General features: G+C 45.8%; 1 protein-coding gene and 1 long non-coding RNA gene across 2 annotated transcripts in view; one reads left to right on the forward strand and one right to left on the reverse strand.

The window, feature by feature from the left end:
- Nucleotides 1-26,086, forward strand: part of KMT2D (lysine methyltransferase 2D) — a 124,716-nt gene that overhangs the window by 81,334 nt on the left and 17,296 nt on the right. Inside the window, exons 37-48 of the mRNA XM_081317957.1 lie at nucleotides 407-497; nucleotides 1,449-1,512; nucleotides 4,912-5,144; nucleotides 6,791-9,844; nucleotides 11,369-11,512; nucleotides 15,880-16,044; nucleotides 20,577-20,733; nucleotides 22,273-22,354; nucleotides 22,871-23,046; nucleotides 24,782-24,909; nucleotides 25,590-25,716; nucleotides 25,819-25,943. Of these exons, the coding sequence (XP_081174083.1) occupies nucleotides 407-497; nucleotides 1,449-1,512; nucleotides 4,912-5,144; nucleotides 6,791-9,844; nucleotides 11,369-11,512; nucleotides 15,880-16,044; nucleotides 20,577-20,733; nucleotides 22,273-22,354; nucleotides 22,871-23,046; nucleotides 24,782-24,909; nucleotides 25,590-25,716; nucleotides 25,819-25,943 (4,546 nt within the window). The remainder of the gene's footprint in view (nucleotides 1-406; nucleotides 498-1,448; nucleotides 1,513-4,911; nucleotides 5,145-6,790; nucleotides 9,845-11,368; nucleotides 11,513-15,879; nucleotides 16,045-20,576; nucleotides 20,734-22,272; nucleotides 22,355-22,870; nucleotides 23,047-24,781; nucleotides 24,910-25,589; nucleotides 25,717-25,818; nucleotides 25,944-26,086) is intronic.
- Nucleotides 16,008-18,893, reverse strand: LOC308662309. Its single transcript, XR_014025164.1, has 3 exons — nucleotides 18,766-18,893; nucleotides 17,605-17,681; nucleotides 16,008-16,084 (listed from the first exon to the last, which is right to left on the reverse strand). It is a non-coding gene; the product is annotated as an uncharacterized lncRNA (long non-coding RNA).

Genomic DNA, 26,086 nt, shown 5'->3' on the forward strand with positions numbered 1-26,086 from the left:
TTAATGTGAACACTAGTTGGATTACAATTGGGTTTTTTTTAAAAAAAATGGTAATGTTTGTTGTCTAATATAAATAGAAAAATTACTACACTATTACAGAAGTATTACAATTTTAGCATCAACTATCATTTTTAAATTGAAGTGTTTCTATGATTGAAGTTTTATCTGATATAACAGCCTTAGAACCTAAAACACAATCTAATAAAAGACAAAAACCAAAAAATTAAGCACAAAATATTTGCCCCAGACAATGTGGTCATATGTGAAGGAAGATGGGAATTGCAGTCCAAAAACTTAACGGAGGTCCAGATGTTGCTCATCCAGTCCTAGACTAATACCAGCTGTATTCATTATATTTAGTGGTATCTTCCAATTGTTCTGTGCCCTGCATCCTTCCTCCTTCTAGGCAACAAGTCTCTTTGCTGGCTCAGAGGTTAGCTGGAGCTTCATCTTCATCCGAAATGACGAATCACATTTTACCTGTAACTGGAGGGCAGGTGAGTGAGATTTTCTGTTGGTGGGTTTGGGGGGAGTTGAGGTGATTCACTGGGTGTCAGGTGCAAAACCAGACACATGTGCAGAGTTCAAGCTAACTACTCTATTTGATTCTGCCTTTATAATACAGGAATCTCCCCCAGTCTGGCAACCTTTTCTTGGGAGCTATTACATAGGGCTCCAAGGAACCTGGGGGGGGGGGGCGGGAAATGTTATTGGTCCTAGCCCTTTTGCAGTTGTGCAATGACTCCAGGCTGACTCCACACTTGATCTCTCCTCCCTGCCAGGCTGAATGCTTCTGAACAATTGGCAGTGGAGAATAAGGGTTTTGGCTAGAGATGCTATAGAGCCGTGGTGGCAAACCTATGGCATGCATGCCACAGGTGGCACGCAGAGCCCTCTCTGTGGGCATGCGTGCCGTCGCCCCAATCCTGGGCCTTCAAGCTGGGTTTTATAAAACCTTTTCGCTTTAGGCCTCCGCTGCCGTGTGCAAAAAAAAAAAGTTCAATCAATCAATTAATTTCAAATTCTCGCGGGGAAAAAAAAGATCTTGCAAAGTTGGAATTGATTGATTAAACTTTTTACTCCCACCCAGTTGGCCGTTACCACCGCAGCCACGCCCACCCAATGGGCCACACCCACCCAATGGGCCATGCCCACCCAGCACCCGACCATACATAAGTGGGTTTTGGGTTGCAATTTGGCCACTCGGTCTCTAAAACGTTCGCCATCACTGCTATAGAGAAAATAGTAGGCGGAGATTCATTTTTAGCCATGAAGTTTATTAGCTTAAACTTTTAAGTTATCTCAAGGAATAACGTATAGGAGGAGGAAGGTGGTTTTTTTAAAAAAAAATCTATTGTGAGGTGGTTTGTGCATAAATGAAAGAGCTACTGTAAAATATTTTTAAAAAAAGATGACTCATAGTTCTTACAGTGTAAAATTCCTTGCAGGAACGCAACAGTGATCCAGCGCAGGCTCGTCCAAACCCTCCAACCTTTGCTCAAGGTGTCATCAGTGAGTAGCTGGCAGTCTAGGCTGGGTTCAACCGGGTAGTGCTTTTCTTCAAAGCCTCTTTTTGCTCACGTTGCATACAATACTGTCACCTGCTGAGATTGTTTTGGGTTGCTTAATCTGGAATAATTATTGCTTTCTGGTTCCAAGTGCAATTTCTGTGCTGCATAAATATTTTTGCTCATGAGTGTGGAAGGTTGACAACAAAAGGCTAGTAACATAATTCTTATTTGTATTGGTTTTTGTATTAAAATCAGTTCTTTCAGCTGTACGTGGAAAGTACATTCTCAGAAATAAATAAGAAGGACATTTTTTTTAAAAATCCCATTTATATTCCGCCCTTCTCCGAAGACTCAGGGCGGCTTACAATCTAAGCACAAATCAAATGTCCTGTTGTGATTCAGGGTCAGCCTGTGGGTTTGGCAGTTGGGTCGGACGATTCAGAGGAGGAGGAGGGGGGTGTTGGAGAGCTTGTTGAGAATAATATTGAGGCTCCACAGAGCCCTCAGCTAGGCCCCTCCCATCTGGTCACGACGCAGACCCAGCTGTGTGAGCTTGACAGCGTGGATGAAGATGACCCACAGCTGGCCCTGTTCAAGGACGCCCGATGCAGGAGGCAGTCAATCAGGAGTAAACAGAGGAAGGCAATGGGGCACCTCGGAAGGAGGCAGAGAGAAGCCACGCTCTGTACTGTTTAAAAGGGGAATGTGTGGGAGGGCTGGTTTGCTGAAGGCAACCGTTTGAATAGCTCCTGTTTCATGGTTCGTGTTTGCTCTCTTTGCTCTGTTTGCTGTTTTATGTTAATAAATTTGGCAGGCTTAGTTCCAGCCTCTTGCCTTCTTGTAAAGGGGTTGTCCCTGCCTTTTCTGCAGGGCCGGTAGCAGGCTGGTACAGAACATGTCCCACATTTGACATTTCAAGGTTCCACATCAGTTCTCAGCAGATCCTAAGCTATCTTCTGGGAAATTTATGAGTTCTGAAATAATGGACCCAATTGGACTATATCCTAAAGAGAAAAAAAAGGAATTTTTGGAAGCATACTCCCTAATCTTCATTTTTATGTACAGTGAGGGAAAAACAATCCTTTGATCCCCTGCTGATTTTGTACATTTGCCCGCTGACAAAGAAATGATCAGCCTATAATTTTAATGGTAAGTTTATTTTAACAGTGAGAGACAGAATAACAACAACAAAAAATCCAGAAAAATACATTTCAAAAAAGTTATAAATTGATTTGCATTTTAATGAGTGAAAGAAGTATTTGACCACTTCGCAAAACATGGCTTAGCACTTGGTGACAAATCCCTTGTTGGCAATCACAGAGGTCAGACGTTTCTTGTAGTTGGCCACCAGGTTTGCACACATCTCAGGAGGGATTTTGTCCCACTCCTCTTTGCAGATCATCTCTAAGTCATTAAGGTTTCGAGGCTGACATTTGGCAGCTCGAACCTTCATCTCCCTCCACAGATTTTCTATGAGATTAAGGTCTGGAGACTGGCTAAGCTACTCCAGGACCTTAATGTGTTTCTTCTTGAGCCACTCCTTTGTTGCCTTGGCCGTGTGTTTTGGGTCATTGCCATTCTGGAATACCCATCCACAACACATTTTCAATGCATTGGCTGAGGGAAGGAGGTTCTCACCCAAGATTTTATGGTACGTGGCCCCATCCATCATCCCTTTGATGTGGTGGAAGTTGTCCTTTCTTGAGCAGCGGGACCATGCAGGCACTGCAGGATTTCAGTCCTTCACGGTGTAGTGTTACCATTTGTTTTCTTGGTGACTATGGTTCCAGCTGCCTTGAGATCAATAACAAGATCCTTCTGTGTAGTTCTGGGCTGATTCCTCACCGTTCTCATGATCACTGAAACTCCATGATGTGAGATCTTGCATGGAGCCCCAGATTGAGGGAGACTGACAGTTATTTTGGGTTTCTTCGTTTTGCGAATTATCGCAGCAATTGTTTTCAGCTTCTCACCAAGCTGCTTGGCGATAGTCTTGTAGCCCATTCCAGCCTTGTCTACAATCTTGTCCCTGACATCCTTGGACAGCTGTTTGGTCTTGGCCATGGTGGAGATTTTGGAATCTGATTGATTGCTTCTGTGGACAGGTGTCTTTTATACAGGTAACAAACTGAGATTAGGAGCACTCTCTTTAAGAGAGTGCTCCTAATCTCAGCTCATTACCTGTATAAAAGACACCTGGGAGCCAGAAATCTTGCTGATTGATAGGGGATCAAATACTTCTTTCACTCATTAAAATGCAAAACAATTTATAACTTTTTTGAAATGCGTTTTTCTAGATTTTTTATTGTTATTCTGTCTCTCACTGTTAAAATAAACCCACCATTAAAATTATAGACTGATCATTTCTTTTGTCAGTGGGCAAAAGTTTTAATTTTAACTGTGTAATTAATATTTGGGGCTGTTATTTAATTTTTTCTTAACTTTTGTACTGCTGGTTTTTTATTGTTGTTAGCCGCCCTGAGTCCTCTGGGAGATAGGGCAGCATATAAGTCCCATAATAAATAAATAAAATAAATAAAAAATACAAAGTCAGCAGGGGATCAAATAATTTTTCCCCTCACACTAATGTGTCCCCAATTGTTATAAAAACAGACTGTGAATATTTTAAAAACTGGCTGAAGTTTGCTGAAAAATAATATGCCACCTTGAAAATGATGTCATTCAGTCATATTTTCTTTTTTAGTCTACATACAATTGATAGATAGCTTTTAAAAGCACTTACTGAATGCTAGTTGGCCTGCTGAGAAAAGGAAGAGAAATGCCTGTCGTCTTTAGCTCTATTGAATAAGTAGTTTGTTTGCCAATACAAATAAGTACTTTTAAGGACAGCTAATACCTTGTGATGTTTCTGGGGTGCCTTAGTTACCCACAGATATGCTATTCTGACTTAGTGTAATGTGTGAAATCTGCCACTGTAGTTTGATATGTAGGCTTTATTACAATGCACCATGTAAACCAGGTTATTGTCATTCAGGAGACCATGTTGTAACTAATAACATTAATATTAATAACAATGTTAATATGATGGAGGCAGCAGTAGTAGCGCATAATACAGCTTTTGCGTTCCTTCTTTCTGATCCCGAGATAATAGTCCCAGTAATATTTGCTCAGTGCTTTTTTCTTTATCCATGTCTCTTACCGTTCCTTGCACACACCCTAAAAATCCCAAAAATCTGAAGTAGAGGAAAAAAAAACCCTGAAGATTTTACTATCAAACCAGCAAATAATACCTATCCTGTGCTGCTTCCTGCAGTGTTCGGTCTTGACTTGCTGCAGATGTTAGCGCTTTTCTTTCCCCCCCCCCACCCCATGCAAGGTGTGATTCCCAGGCGTGGCTTTCCAGCTACCCAAAATCCTTGTCTTCTGTTTCCACCTGCAGATGAGGCTGATCAGCGCCAGTACGAAGAGTGGCTTTTCCACACCCAGCAGCTTCTCCAGATGCAGCTAAAGGTGCTGGAGGAGCAAATTGGGGTGCACCGCAAGTCCCGCAAGGCCCTGTGTGCCAAGCAGCGGACAGCTAAAAAAGCCGGTCGTGAGTTCCCTGAGGCTGACGCGGAAAAGCTGAAGCTAGTAACTGAGCAACAGAGCAAGATCCAAAAGCAGCTGGATCAGGTATGTTCCCAGTATCGGGGCTCTGCATACACGCAGTTCCTAATTTGACCAAGAAAGTGGCACATGTGTATTTGTTTGCACATGTATGTACAACGTTAGCAGGCCCTATATTACGTATTCGTTTATGTTTTAGTTCACCCGATAAGCAGAGCTCTCTGTGCGGTTTAAACTGGCTGAAAGTTCGTAAGAGATAATCGCCCCCTATGGAAACAGAATCAAAATAACCTAAGAATGGGCGAGATGGGTGGCACACAAATTTAATGAATAACAACAACAACAACTAATAACTAATAACCTATAAGAACAAGAGATTTGTTGTTTCTCACTAACAGAGGAAGAGTGCGAGTTTGACAAATTAAGGTAAAGATCAATCAATCAGAATAGAGCGGGAAGGGACCTTGGAGGTCTTCTGGTCCAACAGCCTGCTAAAGCTGGAGACCCTATATCAGAGGTCCCCAACCTTTTGGGCGCCAGGGACCAGTAATGTGGTGAGAGGTTTTTCCATGGACCGGAGGGGGCGTGGTTTTGTGTGCTGCCTGCATCCCGCGGATGGGGCTTTGCTTGTTTGTGCGGACTGGTTGCTGGCATGCCGCGGCCCGGTACTGGTCCACGGACTGGAGGTTGGGGACCCCTGCCCTATATCTATTTTATTTATTTTATTTTATTTTATTAGATTTATATACCACCCTTTCCCGAAGGACTCAGGGCGGTTTACAGGGTATTTAAAACCAAACCAATACAAAAGTTAAAAACAATTAAAAAAGATTAAATTATCCCTAAACAATAAAAACCCCAGTTAAAAATTCTCAGCCTGGGCCGGAGAGCTCAAAGAGCCAGGTCTTCAGGTCCCGGCGGAATGAACGAAGGTCGGGGGCAGTCCTAAGCTCCACCGGCAGCTGGTTCCAGAGGGCAGGCGCACCCACAGAGAAGGCCCTCCCCGTGGGTGTTATCCGCCGGCAGTCTTTTACCGCCGGCACCCTGAGAAGACCCTCCCTGTGTGAGCGCACTGGACGAAGGGAACTTGATGCCGGCAGCAGGTGTTCCCTCAAATATCCCAGACCCAAGCCATTTAGGGCTTTATAGGTCATCACCAGCACCTTGAATCTCACCCGGAGGGCAACCGGTAGCCAATACAGCTCACGGAGTAGAGGTGTTACATGGGAGTATCGGGAAACCCCCATCACAACTCGCGCGGCCGCATTCTGCACCAGCTGAAGCCTCCGAGTGGTCCTCAAGGGCAGCCCCATGTAGAGAGCGTTGCAGTAGTCTAAACGGGAGGTCACTATATCATTCCAGACAAGTGGCTGTGTTTTCTTAAAAACCTCCAACACCCACAGCTTCTGAAGGCAAGCTGTTCCACTGGTTAATTGTGTCCTCACTGTTAGTAAGTTTCTCCTTAATTCCAGGTTCCAAATTGAGATGTCCAGTGAGAACAAGGAAGGGGAAATTGCCTAGTAGTGAACGGGGCCAACTGCCAGGTGGAAGAGCGGGAGGAGATGGTATATTTGCAGCGAGGAGGTTAGAGTTCAGAGTGAGGCAAATCTCCCTCCTTGACCCTTCAGAGCGAAGAGAGTTGCCCTCTCCTAAGGAAAGAGAAGGAAATAAGCAGTGGAATTCCTTCTGATGTACTCTTTCCCACTCAACAGGTCCGGAAACAACAGAAGGAACATACCAACCTCATGGCTGAGTACCGCAACAAGCAGCAGCAGCACCAGCAACAGACCTCCACAGTCATGCCCCTCAGCCCCTCCCAAAGCCCTCGTCTCATGAACAAGCTTCCCGGCCAGTTGCTTTCTGCTCACGGCCTCCAGCAGGGGACACAAGGCCTGCCTGGCCAGGCAGGGGGCCTGCGCCTCCCTCAGGCTGCGCCTGTGGCCGTGCAACAGGGCTTACCATTCATGAGCCAGCAACAGTCGCCATTGCCACCACCATCCGGGGCCACCCCTGCCAGCAATTTCTTCCCTGGCAACCGCCTATTACAGGAGAGGCAGCTGCAGCAGCACAGACTGCAGCTGGCTCAGAAGCTGCAGCAGCAGAACTTCATGGGACAAATGACAATGCAGCAGCAGCAGCAGCAAGGCATGATGGGACAGCTATCTGTGCAGCAGCAGCAGCAGCAGCAGCAGCTTCAGCTTCAGCAGCAAAACCTGATGGGACAGGTATCTATGCAGCAGCAGCAGCAACAACAACAGCAGCAGCAGCAACAGCAACAAAGCACAATCGGCCAATCTGGTTTGATGGGTCAGCCGCCACCACCACCACCCCCCACCCCACAGCCAAATCAGAACCTGCTCCCTAAGCAACAAGGGCTGCTGAACAGCCAGCCAGGAGCTGTGGTCCAGCAACTCTCTCCGCAGCAGCAGCAGCAGCAGCAGCAGCAGCAGCAGCAGCAGCAGCAGCAGCAGCAAGTCATACTAGGGCACTCCATGCTGCAGCAGCATCAGGGTGTGTTAGGCCACCAGGCTGCGCAGAGGCCAATGTTGTTGACTCCTCAGCAACATCGCACTCTGGGTTGTCCTCAGCAGCTGGCCCAGCAGACTCAAGGGATGATGGGGCACCGGCTTCTTCTGTCTCCTCAGCAGCAGCAGCAGCAGCAGCAGCAGCAACCCCCGCCCCCACTACCACCACATCAGGCAGGGCTCCTTGGCCAGCAGAGGTTGCTAGGACAGCAGCAACAGCAGCCGCCGCCGAATTCCCTAGCCCAGCACCAGGCCCTCCTGAGCCAGGGGCAAGGCACGCAGCCAGGAATGTTGGCTCAGGGCCCTCCACCGAGTGCCCTCAGCCAAGGGCAGGGCATAGCCCCCGAACCTATCCAGCACTTTGCGCAGCAGGGCTCTCTGAACCAGGCGCTGCACTCAAGTCAGGGAATGCAGCCGGCCTTGCCAGTGCAGCAGCAGCAGCAGCAGCAGCAGAGCTTGGCTGTGAAGGAACAACAGGGAGGGCCAGAAGGCTCCAGTGTCCTTTCCCAGGAGGGAGCAGTTGGCGTCCTCCAGCAGCAACAGCTTCGGCCCCATTTAGGAGGTCAGGAGCTGGGAGGGCAGATGAATCACCCTGACCAGCAAGGGATGCCCAGCCACGGAGCCCCTCCACAAGAGCAGTCCTCTCAGCTGATGCTCCAGCAGCATGGGGAACCGCAGAAGCAGCCAGCTGATATGGGCCAAGCACAGCAGCTTCTCCTGGACTCTCAGCAGAAGAGCCTGTTGGGCCCTCTGCAGATGCAGATGCAGCAACAGCAGCAAAACAGCAACTTGCAGCAGCAAAGCAGCCACCTGCAGCGGGCTCACCCAGCAATGGATGGCATCTTGCAGCAAGAGGCATCTCCTCAGCAACCGCCACACCACCACCATCAGCACCGGGAGGCCGCTCAGCCTCCCCACTTGCTCAATCAGCAAATGGAGCAGCAAAGCCAAGGGCAGAACACCATGGTTCCACAACAAAGGATTCTGGGCCAAAACCTGGAACAACCTCCCAAAGGCTTACCGGGCCAACTGGCGCAACAGCAGCAGCGACTTCAAAGCCCAGCCGGAACTTCCAAAACTCCTGGGTTGACAATGTCATTGCAGCAGCAGCAGCAGCAGCAGCAGCAAAGTATGATGGTTCCACAGTCATCACCCCAAGGCCAAAACTTCCTGGCCAGCCCTGTAATGGGTCAAATCCGGGCTCAGCTTCAGGGAGTCATCTCTAAAAATCCACAGCTCCGGAACCTCACTCCTCAGCAACAGCAGCAGTTACAGGCTCTGCTAATACAGCGGCATCAGCAGAATTTGCTGCAGCAGAACCAAGCGTTGCGGCAAGGCAGCCCTTATCCAGGGCAGGCCCAGGTGTCACTGGACCAGTGCCGGCCAGGTGCTCCTCAGCTTCCCCTCCCCAGCTCCATGGGACAGCAGATCCCGAGGCAGCCCCCTCTTGCCGTATTCCAGTTTCGCCCAGAGCAGGGATTTGCTGCATCTGCTGAGCAGCAGAAGGTTCCAGTGAACCAGCAGGTGGCCACCAGTCCTCACCAACAGGGCGCACCAAGGCTTCCTATTCCTCAGACTCCCTCTGTCCCCTTGAGCGTCGCCGGGGTGGCCTCTCTCCCACCACAGCAGCCCAGCCCTTCAGAGCCAAAGAGACCGTCCCCTTTGCTCCTGGTTAAAAGCCCCGAACAGCAGCCGGCGCCCAGCCAGAAACACCAGCCAACCACTCCCAGTCCCCTGCTCTCTCCTAACCCAGCGCTTTTAGTTCCAAACACAAAGGAAACGGCTCTCGGCCCCGGGAGCCTCAGAGACTCGGTGTCCCCCAGCAAAGTGCCCATGGAGCCGTCAGCGGTCAATGGGCAGACGGGGGAATTGGCTTCCTTAGCTGCGGGAAAAGCTTTGCCCCAATCAGGAAACCCTCCCCTTGTTTGTATCAAACAGGAACCCAGGGAAGAGGTAACCCAGTGTGCACTGATGAGTGGCCCCCAGCCAGTCAAGCGGGAAGCCAATGGGGAGCCCGTCTCCCAAGCCGCCACTGTGGCTGCCGTTGCTGCCGCCGCCACTGGGCCCACTAACAATAACAGCCTCAGCCGCACTGAAGCTGGCCACCTCTTGCTACAGAAGTTGCTACGAGCCAAGAATGTCACGCTGGGCACTCAGCGCTCGGGGGACGTCAACGGGCACGTGGATGGCAAGTTTGCTGGCACGGAGGGCCGATTGCAGATGCTGCCAGATGTTCGGGAGGTGAGCATAAAGGGGAAAGGGAATAGTGGCTGCGGCAGTGACAGAAATCCCAGCTTTCCACCCCACCTACTTTTCTGATATCTCTGTGGCTAATGAATACCCAAATTGAAAACTATTATCTGAAAAGCCAGTCCCGCCTACCCAATGGTAGAGAAGGTTTTGTTTTTTTTTGCTTGATGGGATAGATTTCACTAAGAATCTGTTGGAAAAAGCTTAGCAGGCCTTCTTGGAGAAGAAAATCCTTTATAAAGGAGAGAACTGTGACGTAGCGCCATCCTCAGCTTTTGGTGGGCATTTGCTTCTCTGCCACTGGCTAGTTTGGACCACCCTTTTATTATGGTTTAACAGTCGGTGGAGGGATAATATCACTAAAACGGGCTGAGTCAAAATGTCACGAGTTTCTCCCCCCCCAAAAAAAAAAAATAACCCAGAAGAAAGATTCTCATTTTATTTACCTATTTATTTATATCCTGACTTTATAATTTCAACAAATAACTCAAAGCGGCAAACAGATCCAAAGTGTCGTCCTCCTCCTGTTTTCCCCATAGCAAGAGCCCTTTGAGGTGAACTGAGCTGAAAGAGAGAGGGGCCAGTCCAATTTGGTAGTCTTAATTTCTGCAAATTCTAGGTACTCTCATGAGGCTGCAAGATGGCCTCCTTCGGTCTTTTTGACTGGCTTCAAATGTTTGCGGTGCTTTTCCAAAAGGCAACTGGACTCTCTTGGTTTTTTTTTTCCTTGAAAATGTTTCGGTTCTCAAGCTTCTTGGATGAGAAGCAAAATGTTTTCAAAGAAAAAAACAAAACCAAGAAAGTCCAGTTGCCTTTTGGGAAAGCACCTTTGGAACGACATTGCCTTTCGTTCTGGTTTTGAAATAACTTATTTCTGCCCTTTATAATGCTAGTTGATTTCTGCCCTTCTTTCTCCTGCTGCAACCATTGAGACGAGGAGTCTTAAAAAATAGGGACGTGCTTCCTTTTCCCATTATTTTTAAAAAAGGATCTTCCTTGACTGTGGTTGAATGTGTAGATTGCCTAGTTCAGGGGTAGGCAACCTTGGCTCTTTTATGACTCGTGGACTTCAACTCCCAGAATTCCTGAGCCAGCCTGGCTCAGCTTGGAAACCTCTCCCTTTCCCCTCAGCATGGCTGGCTCAGGAATTCTGGGAGTTGAAGTCCACGAGTCATAAAAGAGCCAAGGTTGCCTACCCCTGGCCTAGTTAGTAAATCAGCAAACTGAGATGAGAGGTTTGGCATAGTCACCGGCAGGGTTTTGCCACTGGACGCATAAGGAAGCAACATTTAAAACGGCCCCTCTTCATCTACAGTGTAAAACGGGGCTGCCTATAAGTCTGTCCCTCCTGCTTGGGCTTTTTGGTACTTTTGCTTGTGACTCACTTAGCCCATCTGGGGCAGGGATGGTTGGGTGGGTGAGCTTTGATAGCTCCATAGAATGACTCCCTTCTGGGAACTGGAGCACATTTGCTGAGGAGAGAAAGGGACTACTGCCTGCCTCTCTCCTCACCAGGATGCCCTTGTAGCAAAGAAAATACCCCCACCGAAGCCAAAACGATCCCAGAAAGCTGGGGAGCGACTTGTCAATTCCCGCAAGAAATTGCGCAAGGAAGATGGCGTGAAGTCCAACGAAGCCCTCATGAAACAACTGAAACAGGTACAGCTATTTTGGATTTGCTTGGCTGACAGGCTGAGTCGAAATCAAGTGTGTTAGTGTGTTCCGTGAAAAAAGACCACAACAGTCTTAACCAGATACATAGGGCTATTATTTTTCTGACCGTGGTCACGCGGGTTGTTTTTTCCTGCTAGAATTTGTGTCATTAATATTTGAGTACATTGAATATACAATATTGAACATTGGATATCCCACTCTTATTAATCCTGGGAAGAAATTAATTTAGGAATGGTATTCTCTCCCCCCCCCCTTTCTTTCTATTCCACTGCACGGAGTAGAGCTATCCTAAACTCATGTACACCTCCAATTTTTCCTCATGTTTTAAATCCATGTTATGAATCTAGTGAAACATGTCAATTATTTTCTATCTTTTCACTTAGGGTTGATTTTTGGTTAGTCAGAAAACAAAAATAAGTGGACCAATGCAGTTGAATTCATTTTACAAATCGTGCTTGTTTTTCATTAAAAACTCATAAATTACCGTATATACTTGAGTATAAGCCGACTCGAGCATAAGCCGAGACCCCTAATTTTACCCCCCAAAACTGGGAAAAGTTCTTGACTCAAGTATAAGCCGAGGCTGGGATCCGCCGAGTGGCTTTCAGCACTGGAGAAAATGCAAAATCGCTCGAGACCAAACTCGAAGGAATCAGCTGCCGGTGGGAGCGAGGCGATCCGTGCGGTCCCGTGACAGCCAGTCGGGCAAGCAACGCGAAGAGCGGCAGGGCTTTATTTTTGCACCGTGGAGCTCCCCCTCCCCCTCCTCCCAAACTCCCCCTCTCTCCCCCTTCCCCCCACTTCCCAGAGCTGAATACAGGGTATTAACCGGCGGCGGAGGCTTGCAGAACGGCGGATCGAGCCTCTGTTGCCGGCGGCTGGATCCGCGCTCCGCAAGCCTCTGCTGCCGGCGGAGGCTGGATCCGTGCTCCACAAGCCTCTGCCGCCGGCGGAGGCTGGATCCGTGCTCCACAAGCCTCTGCCGCAAGCCTCTGCCGCCGGCGGTTCCAGCCTCCGCCGGCGGCAGAGGCTTGCGGAGCGCGGATCCAGTGGGGGGGAAAAGCCCTTTAGCAGGATTTGCCTGCATGCCGGCGGAGGCTGGATCCGTGCTCCACAAGCCTCTGCCGCCGGCTGGATCCGCGCCCTGCCGCCGGCAGAGGCTTGCGGAGCGCGGATCCAGTGGGGGGGAAAAGCCCTTTAGCAGGATTTGCCTGCATGCCGGCGGAGGATCCAGTGATGCTTGAGAGGAAAAAAAAAGCGAGCGGGCGGGCGAGGGGGGAAGGGAAAGGCGAGAATGACCGCTTTGTGTTACCTGCCATGAAACCAGTCCTTGCAGGCGTCACACTCTATCATGAAGCGGGTTACATCGTAGGGCAGCCAGGCAGCGGAAAGAAGCAGGCAGGCAGGGCGCGGAGGTCCGTAGACCTGCCGACGTTTGGGGAGGTTTGGGGAGGTGCGCGCGCACCTCCCCAAACCTCCCCAAACTTCGGCAGGTCTACGGACGGCGGCGGCTTGGGAGAGGTGCGCGCGATCCCGGAAGCACCGAAGCCTCGGCCGCGCGCAAGTCCTCGGTAAGTTCTTTTTTTTTGTTCACTGGAGTATAAGCTGAAGTGGATTTTTTCAGCCCAAAAAGTGGGCTGAAAAATTCGGCTTATACTCAAGTATATACGGTACATCTCCAAAATGTCTGAAGCTATTTTCCCTCATTAATTTACCTTTAATAAACAAGAAAACAAAGTGGCCTAATACATTTTGTGCTAGAGTAGAATGCCTGCAGCTTCTTTCAGCACAGTGAGGGCTGTACACACTTTCCTCTCATGGTTTTAAGCCCTGAAAATTTAAATCTGATTTTAGGAATGATCTCCTACTTTTTGAAATTCAACTCCTGAGTGTGAGATGTTGATGCTGATACATTACCGTTTCATTCAAAGACATTTAATTGAAACAAAACATTTAGCAATTCTCATCCGTTACCACACAGGCAGGTTTAATCTGTATCTCTACTTTATTATAATACAAGTATATACTTTAGTCATCATGAAAGATGAGGGACTAATTCAGAAGAAGGTTGACTCAAGGTTCACTCAGCCTTCCATCCTTCCGAGGTAGGTAAAATGAGGACCCAGATTGTTGGGGGCAATAAGCTGACTTTGTAACAATGCCGCTTGGGGGCCCAAAAGCCCTAATAAGCAGGCATATACATAGAATGAAGGCTATTGCTAAGCACATTTGATTTGTGCTTAAATTGTAAGCCGCCCTGAGTCTTCGGAGAAGGACGGGATATAAATGGGATTTTTTTTTAAAAAAAAAGAGGAAAACCTTTTTTTTAAAAGACTTGTGAGGTATTTACTACACCAAACTAATAAAGAGTCTTATGTTTTCTTTCAGCTAGCAAAATTGCTTGTATTCAGATTATTATTTTTTCCTTACCGTAACTGATTGCTGCAAAGAAGTAATTGCAGTATCTCTCCAACCCAAGTGGCTTCCTTATACAGGTAGACCTTGCTTAACAACTGCCCTTTTAGTGACCATTCAAAGTTATGACAGTGCTGCAAAAGTAACTTCACAGTCAGCCCTTGCATTTATGAGCCTTGCAAGATTCCTGCAGTTGCATGATTGCTGTTTGCTTGCTTTGTAACTAGCTTCCAACAGGCAAAGTCAGTGTAGAAGCCGGCAGTAAAATTGTAAGTCATAGTCAGGTGATGTCTTGCTTACTAACCCGTGGTGACTTAATAACCTAATGAGAAATGACTTAAGTCCACCACAGTGACATGATACTTGCTTAGCGACTGCATCACTTAGTGACAGAGTTGTGGGCCCCAGTTGTGATTTGCTAAGCAAGGGCTACCTTAGATGGGAACTTTTCTTAAAGAATACTTAGTGTTCAGATGCATTCTGGTTAAAATATGGTGATTTAATTTTTTTAAAGCAAACAATTACATGCTTCAACAATATTATAATTATATTACAGTGTATACAATGAATTTACAAATATTCATTTTAAATACTCATTAAAATCATCATGGTATTATTGAATGGATAGCATGTATATAAGACATATGAAAAAGAAAAGGGCATTTATAAGATGAGAAATGAAACAGGAAATTGAAGCTTATGTTATTTCCATTTGTTATTCATTCCTCCCCAGATTTTTTTTGACGAATTATAAAGTACTAAGCATAAATTGCTTTTTGTTAGAGCAGGCTGTGCACAAATATGCATAAACAAAGAAATTGAAAATCAGTAGAGTTTCAGGGGCAGATTATTTTCTTACAGAATAAGATAAGGCAGAAATAGATAAATGGCTTCTTAAATGTGAAAACTTTTGCCACACAAAGAGTTTGAATGTTCCAGTTTGTTTTAATGAAACCTACATTACTGTAAATTCTAAAATCAGAAAAAAAATCCATAAATGTTGGGCTAATTGCAGAATCAAATTGGTATATGGATTCTTTCTAATTAATGAATTCCAAAAGTAGCAGTTTTCCTGTTCAGCCAGGATTTTATTTGTCATAGACAAGGAGTTGATAATTCCGCGCATCAAATTTATAGCTCTTTTGACTGAAAATAAATCAATACACATTTTTCATTCCTTCAAAAAAAAAATTTCATACAGATTTCTAAGTGCGGCCCATAATTTTATATTATTTTTGAAAGATGAAAAGAAATAGTGTTATGTCTTCTCAACCTTATTTGTAGAAGAATGTTCTGCAACAGGGCGCTGTCCTTTTCTGTTTTGTGCAGATGCATACTAGGAAGTTGTTCCTGGATGCCCTATTGGTGCTCATTCATAACCTTGAATGTTCCATATCTCAATAAAATAGATTTTGTATCCTTTTCTGAGTGTAATATTAGAAGTTCAGAAGCAGCACAAACAAGTCATCATTCAGCTGCATCAACACACACTGCCTTAGAAAAGACCTGAGCTGGTTGTGTTAATCCAGGGGTCTTCAAACTTGGCCCTTTTATGACTTGTGGACTTCGACTCCCAAAATTCCTCAGCCAGGCAAGCTGGCTGAGGAATTCTGGGAGTTGAAGTCCACAAGTCAAAAAAGGGCCAAGTTTGAAGACCCCTGGATTAATCTAATGTAGCTTCTTGTTGTCTTCAGCAAAATCTCACCAGATCTGGATGCTATAGAGAGAGAAATATATTTTCAAAAATCATGCAGGAACTACTTTTTTCCTGTTAAAGTCATGGGAGAATAGCCCTAGATAGGAGTCCATTCAACCTTCAGGGCCTGTGAACCCATATTGTTCTTTTTCATTTATATCAGAGAATTCCTTTAATATGGTCTGCAGGATGTATCGGCATATGAAGAAGCCTTGGTTTGATTCAGTTCTTTCCTCCTCAGGAACTCTCTTTGCTGCCTCTGATGGAACCAGTAATTACCGCCAATTTCAACCTCTTCCCTCCCTTTGGAAGCAGTCCAATCAATGGCAAGAGCCAGTTGAAAGGCACGTTTGGCAATGCAGCCTTGGACAGCATTCCAGATTACTACTCCCAGCTGCTCACCAAAGTAAGGCCAGCTGAGTGGCATCTTCTTCTTTTTTAGCTAACTGAATATAGAAAAAGAGGGGGGAAAAAGAAAACATAATTATAATAAAAAGAGGGAATTAGCTGAGAAAAAGGGAAAATTGGCACAAAACGTTCTACAGATGGTATACCACTCAACCAACAATTGCTAAGATGGATAAATCCTGTAACAAGCCAGCTCGCCACTGCCAACTTGCCACTGTTAAGTTGCCACAGGACACCTGCACATGGCCAGTTGGCCACGGGGACAACTCGCTGCGGGTGGCCAGAGGGAAAGTGAGGCAGGTGAGCCAGCAGGTGGGCAGAGCGTAGAGGGTGCGATGAAAGGATGGACCGCGTGGCAGAGCTGGGTGAGCAAGTGAACGGATGGGCAGATGACACCACCTTTGTGGAAGATGCCAGGGGGAGGCAGCGGTTGGGGTGGGGAGGTGGGGGCATTGCTCAGAACATGTCTTCTCAGCAGTTCAATTTCTTGCCATTATAGAAGTCAGAAACAAAGCATCCAGTGGCATCTTACAGGCTAATTTATTGTGGCACAATGTTTGAGGGTTCTGTTGTGACTCAGGGCCAGCCTGTGGGTCCGACAGCCGGCTCCGATGTATCGGATGACTCAGATGAGGGGGAGGAGGGAGACGAACCGGCTGATGATGGTTTGGAGGCTTTGCAGAGCCCTCAGCCGGGGACCTCTTCTCAGCTGCGTGAGCCCGATAGTGCGGAGGATGATGACCCACAGCTGGCCCTGTTCAAGGACGCCCGACGCAGGAGGCAGTCGAGCAGGAACAAACAAAGAAAGGCTGTGGGACTCCTCGGGAGGAGGCACAGGGAGACCACGCCCTGAGCTCTCAATAAAAGGAGTGTTTGGGGAGGGGCTGGTTGCTGAAAGCAACTCTTCCGCTTGAGGAGACAAGCTCTAGTGTTTTTGTTAATTGAGTAATAAAACTTGGCAGACGCCTTTTAGCCTTGGACGCTCTCCAGTCTCTTCTATCTGAATAGGGGTTTGCCTTACTACAAGGCCAGAAGAGGGCTGGTTCAGAACAGGTTCCTCTTTCCCAGAACGTTTATTTCACAATCGACCCTCATCCCCGGTGGCCCCTGTGCCCCTGGCTGCCACCACCTCTCTGCCACCTGCTCCGACCATGCTCTGCCCACCCACCCACTCGCCCGCTTCTCCCTCTGGCCGCCCACCCAATATATCATCTTGCCGTGCCCTGCGCACTCTGCCCACCTGCTCACTTATTTTGCCCTCCATGTGCTCTGCCCACCTGCTTGCTTGCCTGCCGCGCCCTGCGTGCTCCACTCACCTGCTCGCTTGCCCTCCATGTGCTCTGCCTACCTGCTCAGCCACCCTCGGTGAATTATCCCCACAGCGAGTTAGCTGTACAAAGGTGTCCCGCAGCGAGTTGACAGTGGCAAGCTGTGGTGAGCTGGTGCTTTCTGAAGTGTTTACATCTATATACGGTGGTACTGGAAAGAAGTACCCCCAGACAATCTGAAAATAAAATTTAAATTAAAACTACAAATGTGTCATAATTTATTAAAATACCTGCTGACAGCAGCAGCAAGAATCAATCTGGCGCAACATTGGAAAAGAAACCTTGCCGTCAAGATAGGATTGGGAGACTAAAATTGAAGAGTATGTAGCAGCGGAGGAAAAAAAATGACAGAAATAAACTAAGCAGAAGTGGATCTCACACAGCGTGGCAAGCTTCTTAGTATATGTTTTTTTAAAGAAAAGGAACTGTTTAAATAATAGTAGCAACAAAATGATCTAAACAGAAATCAGTAATAATGTCCAGAGTAAAATAAACAAATATTTAAGTAGTAATTAGTAGCATTTGCCATGTGCTGGAGCTGATGGCTCAGTAATTTTTTAAATGAATGAATTAAGTTTATAGACAGTTAACAAAACAATCTTTAATCTTAAAATGATTTTTTTTAAAAAAAAATAAAAGTGCAAACTAAAATTGCAAACTAGTTCTGCTTAATAATTATAAACTTTCAGTAAGTGTTAGATCTGTTCTATAATACAAGATTCTTCCTGTTTGTCAATAAAGGAAAATTAGATATAAACATCCTCATTATATTTTACTAATATAACAATATCAATTCATAAATCAATATCCTGTTTTTCATGTTCTTATTAAGGTTTAATTTCCCATCAGTATTTGAAGTATCTTTGACAGTTACAATTTTCTCAATGTTAATTACATTTAGCTAACAATTTTTATTCATGCCAGCGATCCTCTTATTTTCATGTTTCCCATATCAAAAAAAAGAAAGAAAAAAATGCTATTTTAATTTTAACTCATATCTTTCATTCTAAAAGTCTAATTATATATAAGGGTCATCTGTTCTTTTAATCATATTCGAACAAATATTTAAACATGTAATGCCCCCTCTTAATAGGTCAAATCTTCTGTTTTTTAAATCTTAACTCTCACTTTCTTTCTTTGCCAAGTAGCTTTCCAAGCCAAGGCAATTAAATCACCCAGGAATTTTCTTTCTATTTTTGTAAAAGTTGCTTGGCATGAGGAAGACAATTTAGGTAGGGTATTTTTGGTGGGGAATTCTGCAACTCCCACTTTCCTTCTCCCCCAATTTCTCTCTTTCATTTTTTGTCTCCAAAGTTGTAATATTTCCCCTGACAGCTCTACATTCCATTTTTTAAAGTCTTCTTCCTTATTATCAGGTATATTTTTCAAACCTAAGGGGTAAAGCATCTTTTCCATTTTCGTTGTTATGGCTAAGTCTTGCAGTATTTTATATGTATATGGTAGTTTATATTTCCCTTCTTTTATCTCTTCCATCTCTCGGTCCATTTCCTCTGCTTCGTCTTCTGATTTCTGGTTTATTTGTTCATTCTTTGTTGTCGTTGTCTGGGAATTTTCTAGGTGCAGATTTAGATTGGAGATTTGCTCATTTATATTATCTAAATTGTATTTAGTCTCACTATGGTTTCTTTTTATATCCTCTTTGTGTGCAACAATTGTTTGGTGAATTAGTTGTAGCATAGAGTATATTTCCTTCTGAAAGGTGTTTGTTTTTTCCTGAGGCATCATTCCTGGAGATCCTCTGGGATCACCAATCTTAATACGAGTAGAACCAGTCCTAAAAGCAATATTTTATAGTAATCTTTTGTCTCAAGTGTGCAAGAATTGTCGGTCAGGCAAGGTTGTAATCCACAATGTTCAAAGTGCTCAAAATGTTCAACCACCCCTGAACACAGCTCAGAAGTCTCTCTCCCAGTCAGACGTACTCAAAAGTCAAATTTTTCTTTCTCTCCCAGTAGTTCTTGAGATTAAAGGTTCAAGCTCAGTAAGTATAGTCCAAGAAGGTCAGGGTGATAAGTATGCCAAAATATTTTCCTATATTGCCAGCTGTTCTCCATTGAGCTAGGAGTCGCCAAGCAGCCAGGAAGCTAGTTGTAGTGCTATACTCAAATCCACCACTAGGTGACATTCAGAATCCGTTTTTGCACTCTTTAAGACAAAGGATTAATTTCTTACATTTCACCTGGATGTTTTGTTTTTTTTCTTCAAAGAGAAAATCTTAACAATTTTCTCAGTTCTCAAATTTATCAAAGTTGTAGCTTTATATTACTTCCACTTCAATATTATGTATTTCTGTCCCGCATAAAAAAATAAAACACCGCTTCCGTTTGTTCACGTTCGGAGATTTTAGCTTCTTGGGAGCCTTTCCTAGGAAATTCAGTTGTAAAATAGTAAAGAAAGGATCAGTGTTCTCACCCAGTTCCAAACAGGCTGTTTACAATGTGACAACTGAGGCTTTTCCTTCTTCAGTTGTCAGCAGCTAATGACTGGCCATTGGAATGGAGCCAGCCTTTCCCCTGCCGGGTTGGAAGGCTTTCCTCGGATCCAACGGAAAGACCGCCATCTCTCCATGATTGACAAGGCACCCCTCCTTCTTCATCGCCTCTTTGGGGCGACTTTAGGCTCTTTTAGGGCCCCCGGCAGGGTGAAATTGGGCGCTGAAGGCAGAGCAAAACCGGAAGTTGGCTATAGTTTAGTTTTTCCCTAAACTTCTAACGTGATCTTGGGAAGGTCAAAGAAAAGAGAGGAATACCTCTCTTTTGTTCTGCTATGCTTAAGTAAATCAGTGCAGAGAAGGCTTGCGTGCGTTTCCATTCAGGGGCAAATGTAACACAATCCTGCTCAATAACCATTTAATAGAAAAAGGTTTTCTTTTTTTCTTTTCTTTTCAAGGCAGGGCATAGAGTGGCAGACCAGGCCTCCAGAGAACGGTTGTCGGCAAAGATCACTCACTCTTAACAGTTCAACCGTCTTTTAAAATGTGTTCATTTCTTTGCATGACTTATATGCTTCTCCATCACAATTTTGGGGCAGCTCAAACCGTAAAAGAAAGAATGTAAATGCAGCAGGTGACGGAGCCGTCTGTCAGATCTGTGTGCAGCTTTGGAAATTAAGAGCGTGGGGGGGGGGGGGAGAAACAGGTGGTGGATTGTGGTGGGTGTTGATTCCTATGTTCTCTGTCTAGAACAACTTGAGCAACCCTCCAACACCACCTTCCTCACTGCCCCCCACACCCCCACCCTCTGTGCAGCAGAAGCTGGTGAATGGTGTCCTGTCTTCTGAGGAGCTGACCGGGCAGTCCAAAGAGCCAGAGCTACCCCATGAGCTTGAAGGGCAGAAGGGTAAGAGCTATTGCTGAGCAGGGTGTTAACGTTATGGTCTAAAATATTCAGGGGGGCACTTGTATGCTGTAGCATAGTGGATATTCAACATGTGTTGTGTTCTGTATCTGGTGGGATAACACCAGGAGCTTCTGATTTTAGTTTTTGTAGTGCAGGACGCGGTGGCTCAGTGGGTTAGGACGCTTGAGCTTGTCGATCAGATGGTCGGCAGTTTGGCGGGTCGAATCCCGAGTGCCGCGTAACAGAGTGAGCGCCTGTTACTCGTCCCAGCTTCTGCCAACCTAGCAGTTCGAAAGCACGTAAAAAATGCAAGTAGAAAAATAGGGACCACTACGGTGGGAAGGTAACAGCGTTCCGTGCGCCTTTGGCATCTAGTCATGCCGGCCACATGACCACGGAGACGTCCTAGGACAAGCGCTGGCTCTTCAGCTTTGAAACGGAGATGAGCACCGGCCCCTAGAGTCGGAAACGACTAGCACGCATGTGCAGGGGAACCTTTACCTTTACCTTTAGTGGAGGAAGAGAAGAGGGAATTAAAAAATTGGTTCAGTAGAAGGTGCTGTGATTCAAAAAGATTTATCTTAGCAGTGACATGCATTATAAGCAATACAGGTAAATCCTCAACTTACTACCACAATTGAGCCCAAAATTTTATTGCTGAGCAAGTCATTTGTTAAGCGAGTCTTGCCCCATTTTACAAGTTTTCTTGCCACGGTTGTTAAGTGGATCATTGCAGCAGTTAGGTTAGTAACACAGTTGTGAAGTGAATCTGATTTACTCCATTGATTTTAGCCATCAGAAGGTTGCAAAAAATGACCACATGGTCCTGGGACACTGCAGCTGTCATAAATACATGCCAGTTGCCAAGCATTTGAATTTTGATCACCTGACCATGGGGATGCTGCAACGGTCGTAAATATGAGAACCGATCATAAGTCACTTTTTTCAGTGCCCTTGTAACTTCAAATGGTCACTAAATGAATGTCGAGGATTACCTGTAGAGCAAACATTTAAGGCAAAGTTGCAGTTAGGGAGAAGGCAAAGGGGAAGAGCTTTGAGGAGGTCTCTGGAAATGATTTTGTACGGGTTGAGCCCTGAGAAAAGTTACAAATATAGAGTATTTATAAATTGCTGTTTTCAATTTTTTTACACACAGTTTATTCCCATCTCCTGAGGATCCTTCACTTATTTTTTATTTATATTTTATAGGAAATTTAAAAAGGGAATTTAAAAAATGATAAAGGGTGGCCAAGAGGAAAATAGAAAACGACTGCAAATTTCTGAAACATAAATGGTGGTTTATCTCTTCTTGTTTATAGAATGGCATTTTGCCAGGTACTACTGTATCGCTGAAAAGGCCTATTCCTTGCTTGCCATTGACCTCTTCTTTGCCAAGAATTGGGGAAATATATAGAAAAAAAGCCTCCGGGTGTATATTAGTGCGGATTCAGGTTGTGGATTCTCATGCTGTAGGCGTGGTTAATGGCAATCTTGCAGCATCTGATATTTGATCTTTTCTTTCTTATTCCATGTGTGCAGATGCTCCCCCTGTGGAAGTGAAAAGCTTAGATCTACTTGCAGCTCTGCCTACCCCACCACACAATCAGACTGAGGACGTCAGGTGAGAATAGAAGTCTGATTGAACACAAACACAAAAGACAGACTGGAAACGAAAAGCTGTTTAGTTGTGTGCCATCCAAAATGTTCCCCAACCCGGTTTCCTTCAGATTGTGCTGATCATTAATTCACACCATCCCCAACTAATGTAACAAAGTCGATACATCGGGGCAGAGGGGGGGGAGGAGGTATGAAATCAGGAGATATTGCTTAGTTTATAGGAAGCAAATGAGACCTGGTACATAATCTTTTGAACTTTGGAAAATATAAAGCTTCTTTTGGGGAGCGTTAGCCTTTTTTTTGTCCGGGCGTAGTTGGGAGTCCCTTGCTGATTTACTGGATTTCATCCAATTCCCTATCAGTAGGTCCAGTTCTACATCCTGCCAACCTCTAACTCTGGAACTGGCAAGATGAGTTGGTATCCACCAGCGCCCCCATAATGCCCTAAATAACTTTCACAAAAATCGGGCAGGAGCAGAAGCGTCCTAAATTGTATAACCGTTCTCCAATATCTCTGCAGGATGGAGAGCGATGAGGACAGTGACTGCCCTGACACCATCGTCCCAGCCTCGTCTCCAGAGAGCGTCTTGGGAGAAGAGATACCACGCTTCCCATTGCTGGTTGGAGCCAAGTCTGAAGTGGAGGAGTGCCCCATGTCCCCTGTCATCCCCATAATTCCAAAGGCCAGCATCCCAGGTTCGTCAAAAGTGATGACTTGTATGGAAGATAACCCATGAGCTAGAACAACGGTTCTCGACCTGTGGTCTGTGAACTCCTGGGGGGGGCTGCGAAGTTACAGGAGGTCTGGGAGGACGTGAAGAAATGCTATGATTTAAATCTTAAGTTAAATCTTGCGGGGAGGGGGACCACGGCCACAAGAAAAGCCTGAGAACCGCTGAGCTAGAATAATCTTTAATCCTTGTTGCATCTGCATTTCCCAGACGAGAAGTACACTGTAATCCAAACTGTTTTAATCTGAAAAGATTCTACATGTTATATACCTGAGCAATGATAACAGCATACCAATGTCGATAATGACCACAATAAACTGTTGCATTGTACACATTATAAAGGTAACAATAAGAATTCCAGTTTGGCATTAGACATAAACTCTCAAGACATCTCAAGATAGCCATGTCTTCAGTAGGTTATGAAAGGGGGAGCCCTCTGGGGGTGGGAGACAAGGTATTCTAGAACAGGGGTCCCCAACCCCCAGGCCACAGACTGGTACTGGCTCATGGCCCATTGGGAATCGGGCCACGTAAGTGGCAAGCGAGCGTGAAAAGCTTCATTTGTGCATATGCAGGAGCTATGTTGCATGCAGAAACCATCCCCTATCCACCACTTGCCACTTCTGCCGGTCCATGGAGCCAGAAAGGCTGGGGACCGCTGTTCTAGAGGAGAGGCACTTCTGTGACCCTTCCCACAATGTCCCATTATAGATGGAGAACTTCAGCAGACATTCTATAGTTGCTCAGATGGACGGGCAGAACCTAGCTTGAAAAAAACAGTACATTAGACAGCCAGGCCCTTGAGAGGGTAAGGAATAATCAACGTTTCGAATTGCACTCGGAAACAGACTAGCAATCAGTGCAGCTCCTGTAGCAGTAAGTAGTGTTAAATGATAGCAATGCGACGACTCTGTAGGCATCCAGAGCATTGCATCATATATACTAGTACTTGAAGTTTCTGGGTTGTCTTTACACTGTCCTGTGTAAAGTGAAATACATTAAATGAATGAGGTCAGTTAATGAGGTCTCCTAGACGGTGAGTTCCCCTAGCTCCGTGGTGGCAAACCTATGGCACGGGTGCCACAGGTGGCATGCAGAGCCCTCCCTGTGGGCACACGCGCCGTTGCCCAAGTCCTAGGCCTTCAGCTGGGTTTTATAAAACCTTTTTGCTTTAGGCCCCCGCCATGTGCAAAAAAAAAAAAAGGTTCAGTCAATCAATTTCAACTTCTCTTGGGGAAAAAAAAGATCTCGTAAAGTTGGATTTGATTGATGGAAATTTTTAGTCCCACCCAGTCTGCCGTTACCACTGCAGCCACACCCACACCAATTGGCCACACCCACCCAGCACCTGGCGATACATAAGTGGGTTTTGGGTTGCAGTTTGGGCACTCGGTCTCTAGAAGGTTCGCCATCACTGCCCTAGCTTATTGCTATCATTATCCTCCACTTCATCTCTGACCTTCTGCTCTGATTAATTTTTAATCTCCCAGACTGACACCGGGAGCCGCCACACCTTCAGGAAAACGCTGGCATTGGCATGGGTTGATCTATGACTTATTCAGGTTACACGATTTTGGGTTGAGCGCTGAATTACCCAACCTGAGATAAGCGATTTGAATTACTGGAATACGAGTTTGAACAGCGGCTTCTGACAGATTTCCTCCCCCCCCCACCCACCCCTTTTGCTTTCCTTCCTTCAGCTTTCCCAGATTCCAAACCCTATGGGACTGTAGAGCCAGTGGGAAAGGAGACACCCGGCACTTCCTGGGACAGAGCCAAAGGGAGTGAGGTCTCTGTCATGCTCACGGTGTCTGCAGCTGCTGCCAAGGTATGGAGCGAGGACCAAAATTTGTCTTCAGCCTTAGGAATTATAGACCAAGATCAGGGGTAGGCTACCTCGGCTCTTTTAAGACTCGTGCACTTCAACTCCCAGAATTCCTGAGCCAGCATAGCTGGCTCAGGAATTCTGGGAGTTGAAGTCCACGAGTCATAAAAGAGCCAAGGTTGCCTACCCCTGACTGAAGATATTTGAAGGCTGTGAGTTGGCAATACAGTTGCTGTGTAGATATTTTAGGCGTGATAAAGTCCTCATGAAGTGACTTATCTGCCTTGCTTGTCTCAGGGGCCCTCTCAGCTGGGACAGCACTATGAATTTCCCACATCTGGTAGAAATGTGAGGAGTCTCTAGTTTTGTTTTGTGCCATAGCCCCTTTTTTGCTGAATGCTGCCCATTCCCTTATTCTGACAGCTTATCCTGAGTCTGAACATCTTTTTATTGTTGCTGCTTTTCTGGTCTCATTACTAAACAGCTGTCAAGCACTTGGCAGATGTTCAGATTGATGGGTCCCCCACGTCAACAAGGTACTAACGTTCTGATGTCACACGACCTGCGCAATGGATACTTGAAACCATTTTTTTTTGGTGATTAAGCTACACTGAAGGGTTTGGGGGGTTCCATTTCTTAATCTGCTCAAATATTTTCCTGACCATTCCCGTCGTCTTCTCCAGAACCTGAACGGTGTCATGGTGGCAGTGGCAGAGCTTTTGAGCATGAAGATTCCCAATTCTTACGAAGTGTTGTTTCCGGAGCGAAATGTAACCAGTGAACCCAGGAAAAGTGAAACTGATGCACAAAGTGAGTATCCTAGTCAAGATAGCCTCTTGGTAGTGTGTCTTTTTTTTATTTTTCCAGTCTTGTCTTTTATTGGTGCCTGTTCCTCTGTCCCAACCTTCTTAGGCAAAGAGAAGCCAGTAGTTTCAAAGGGTCCTGAAGGTGGACCAGAGTGGCTGAAACAGTTTGACGCCATGTTGCCTGGCTACAGTCTCAAGAATGAACTGGACATCTTAACGTTGCTCAAACAGGTAAAGGAGGAGCCGGGAGCTATTTCCCCCCAACCCCCCAAAAAATAAAAAAAATAAAAATCTCCTTTGTTACTGAGCAGTTTTTAACTAGTTGCAGTAAGCTTATTTGAAAGAAAATTGTTCAAGCTTTTTAGCGTAATTCT

Source organism: Vipera berus (genome assembly GCF_964194415.1).
Source record: "Vipera berus genome assembly, chromosome: 2".
In the NCBI taxonomy this organism is placed as follows: domain Eukaryota; kingdom Metazoa; phylum Chordata; class Lepidosauria; order Squamata; family Viperidae; genus Vipera; species Vipera berus.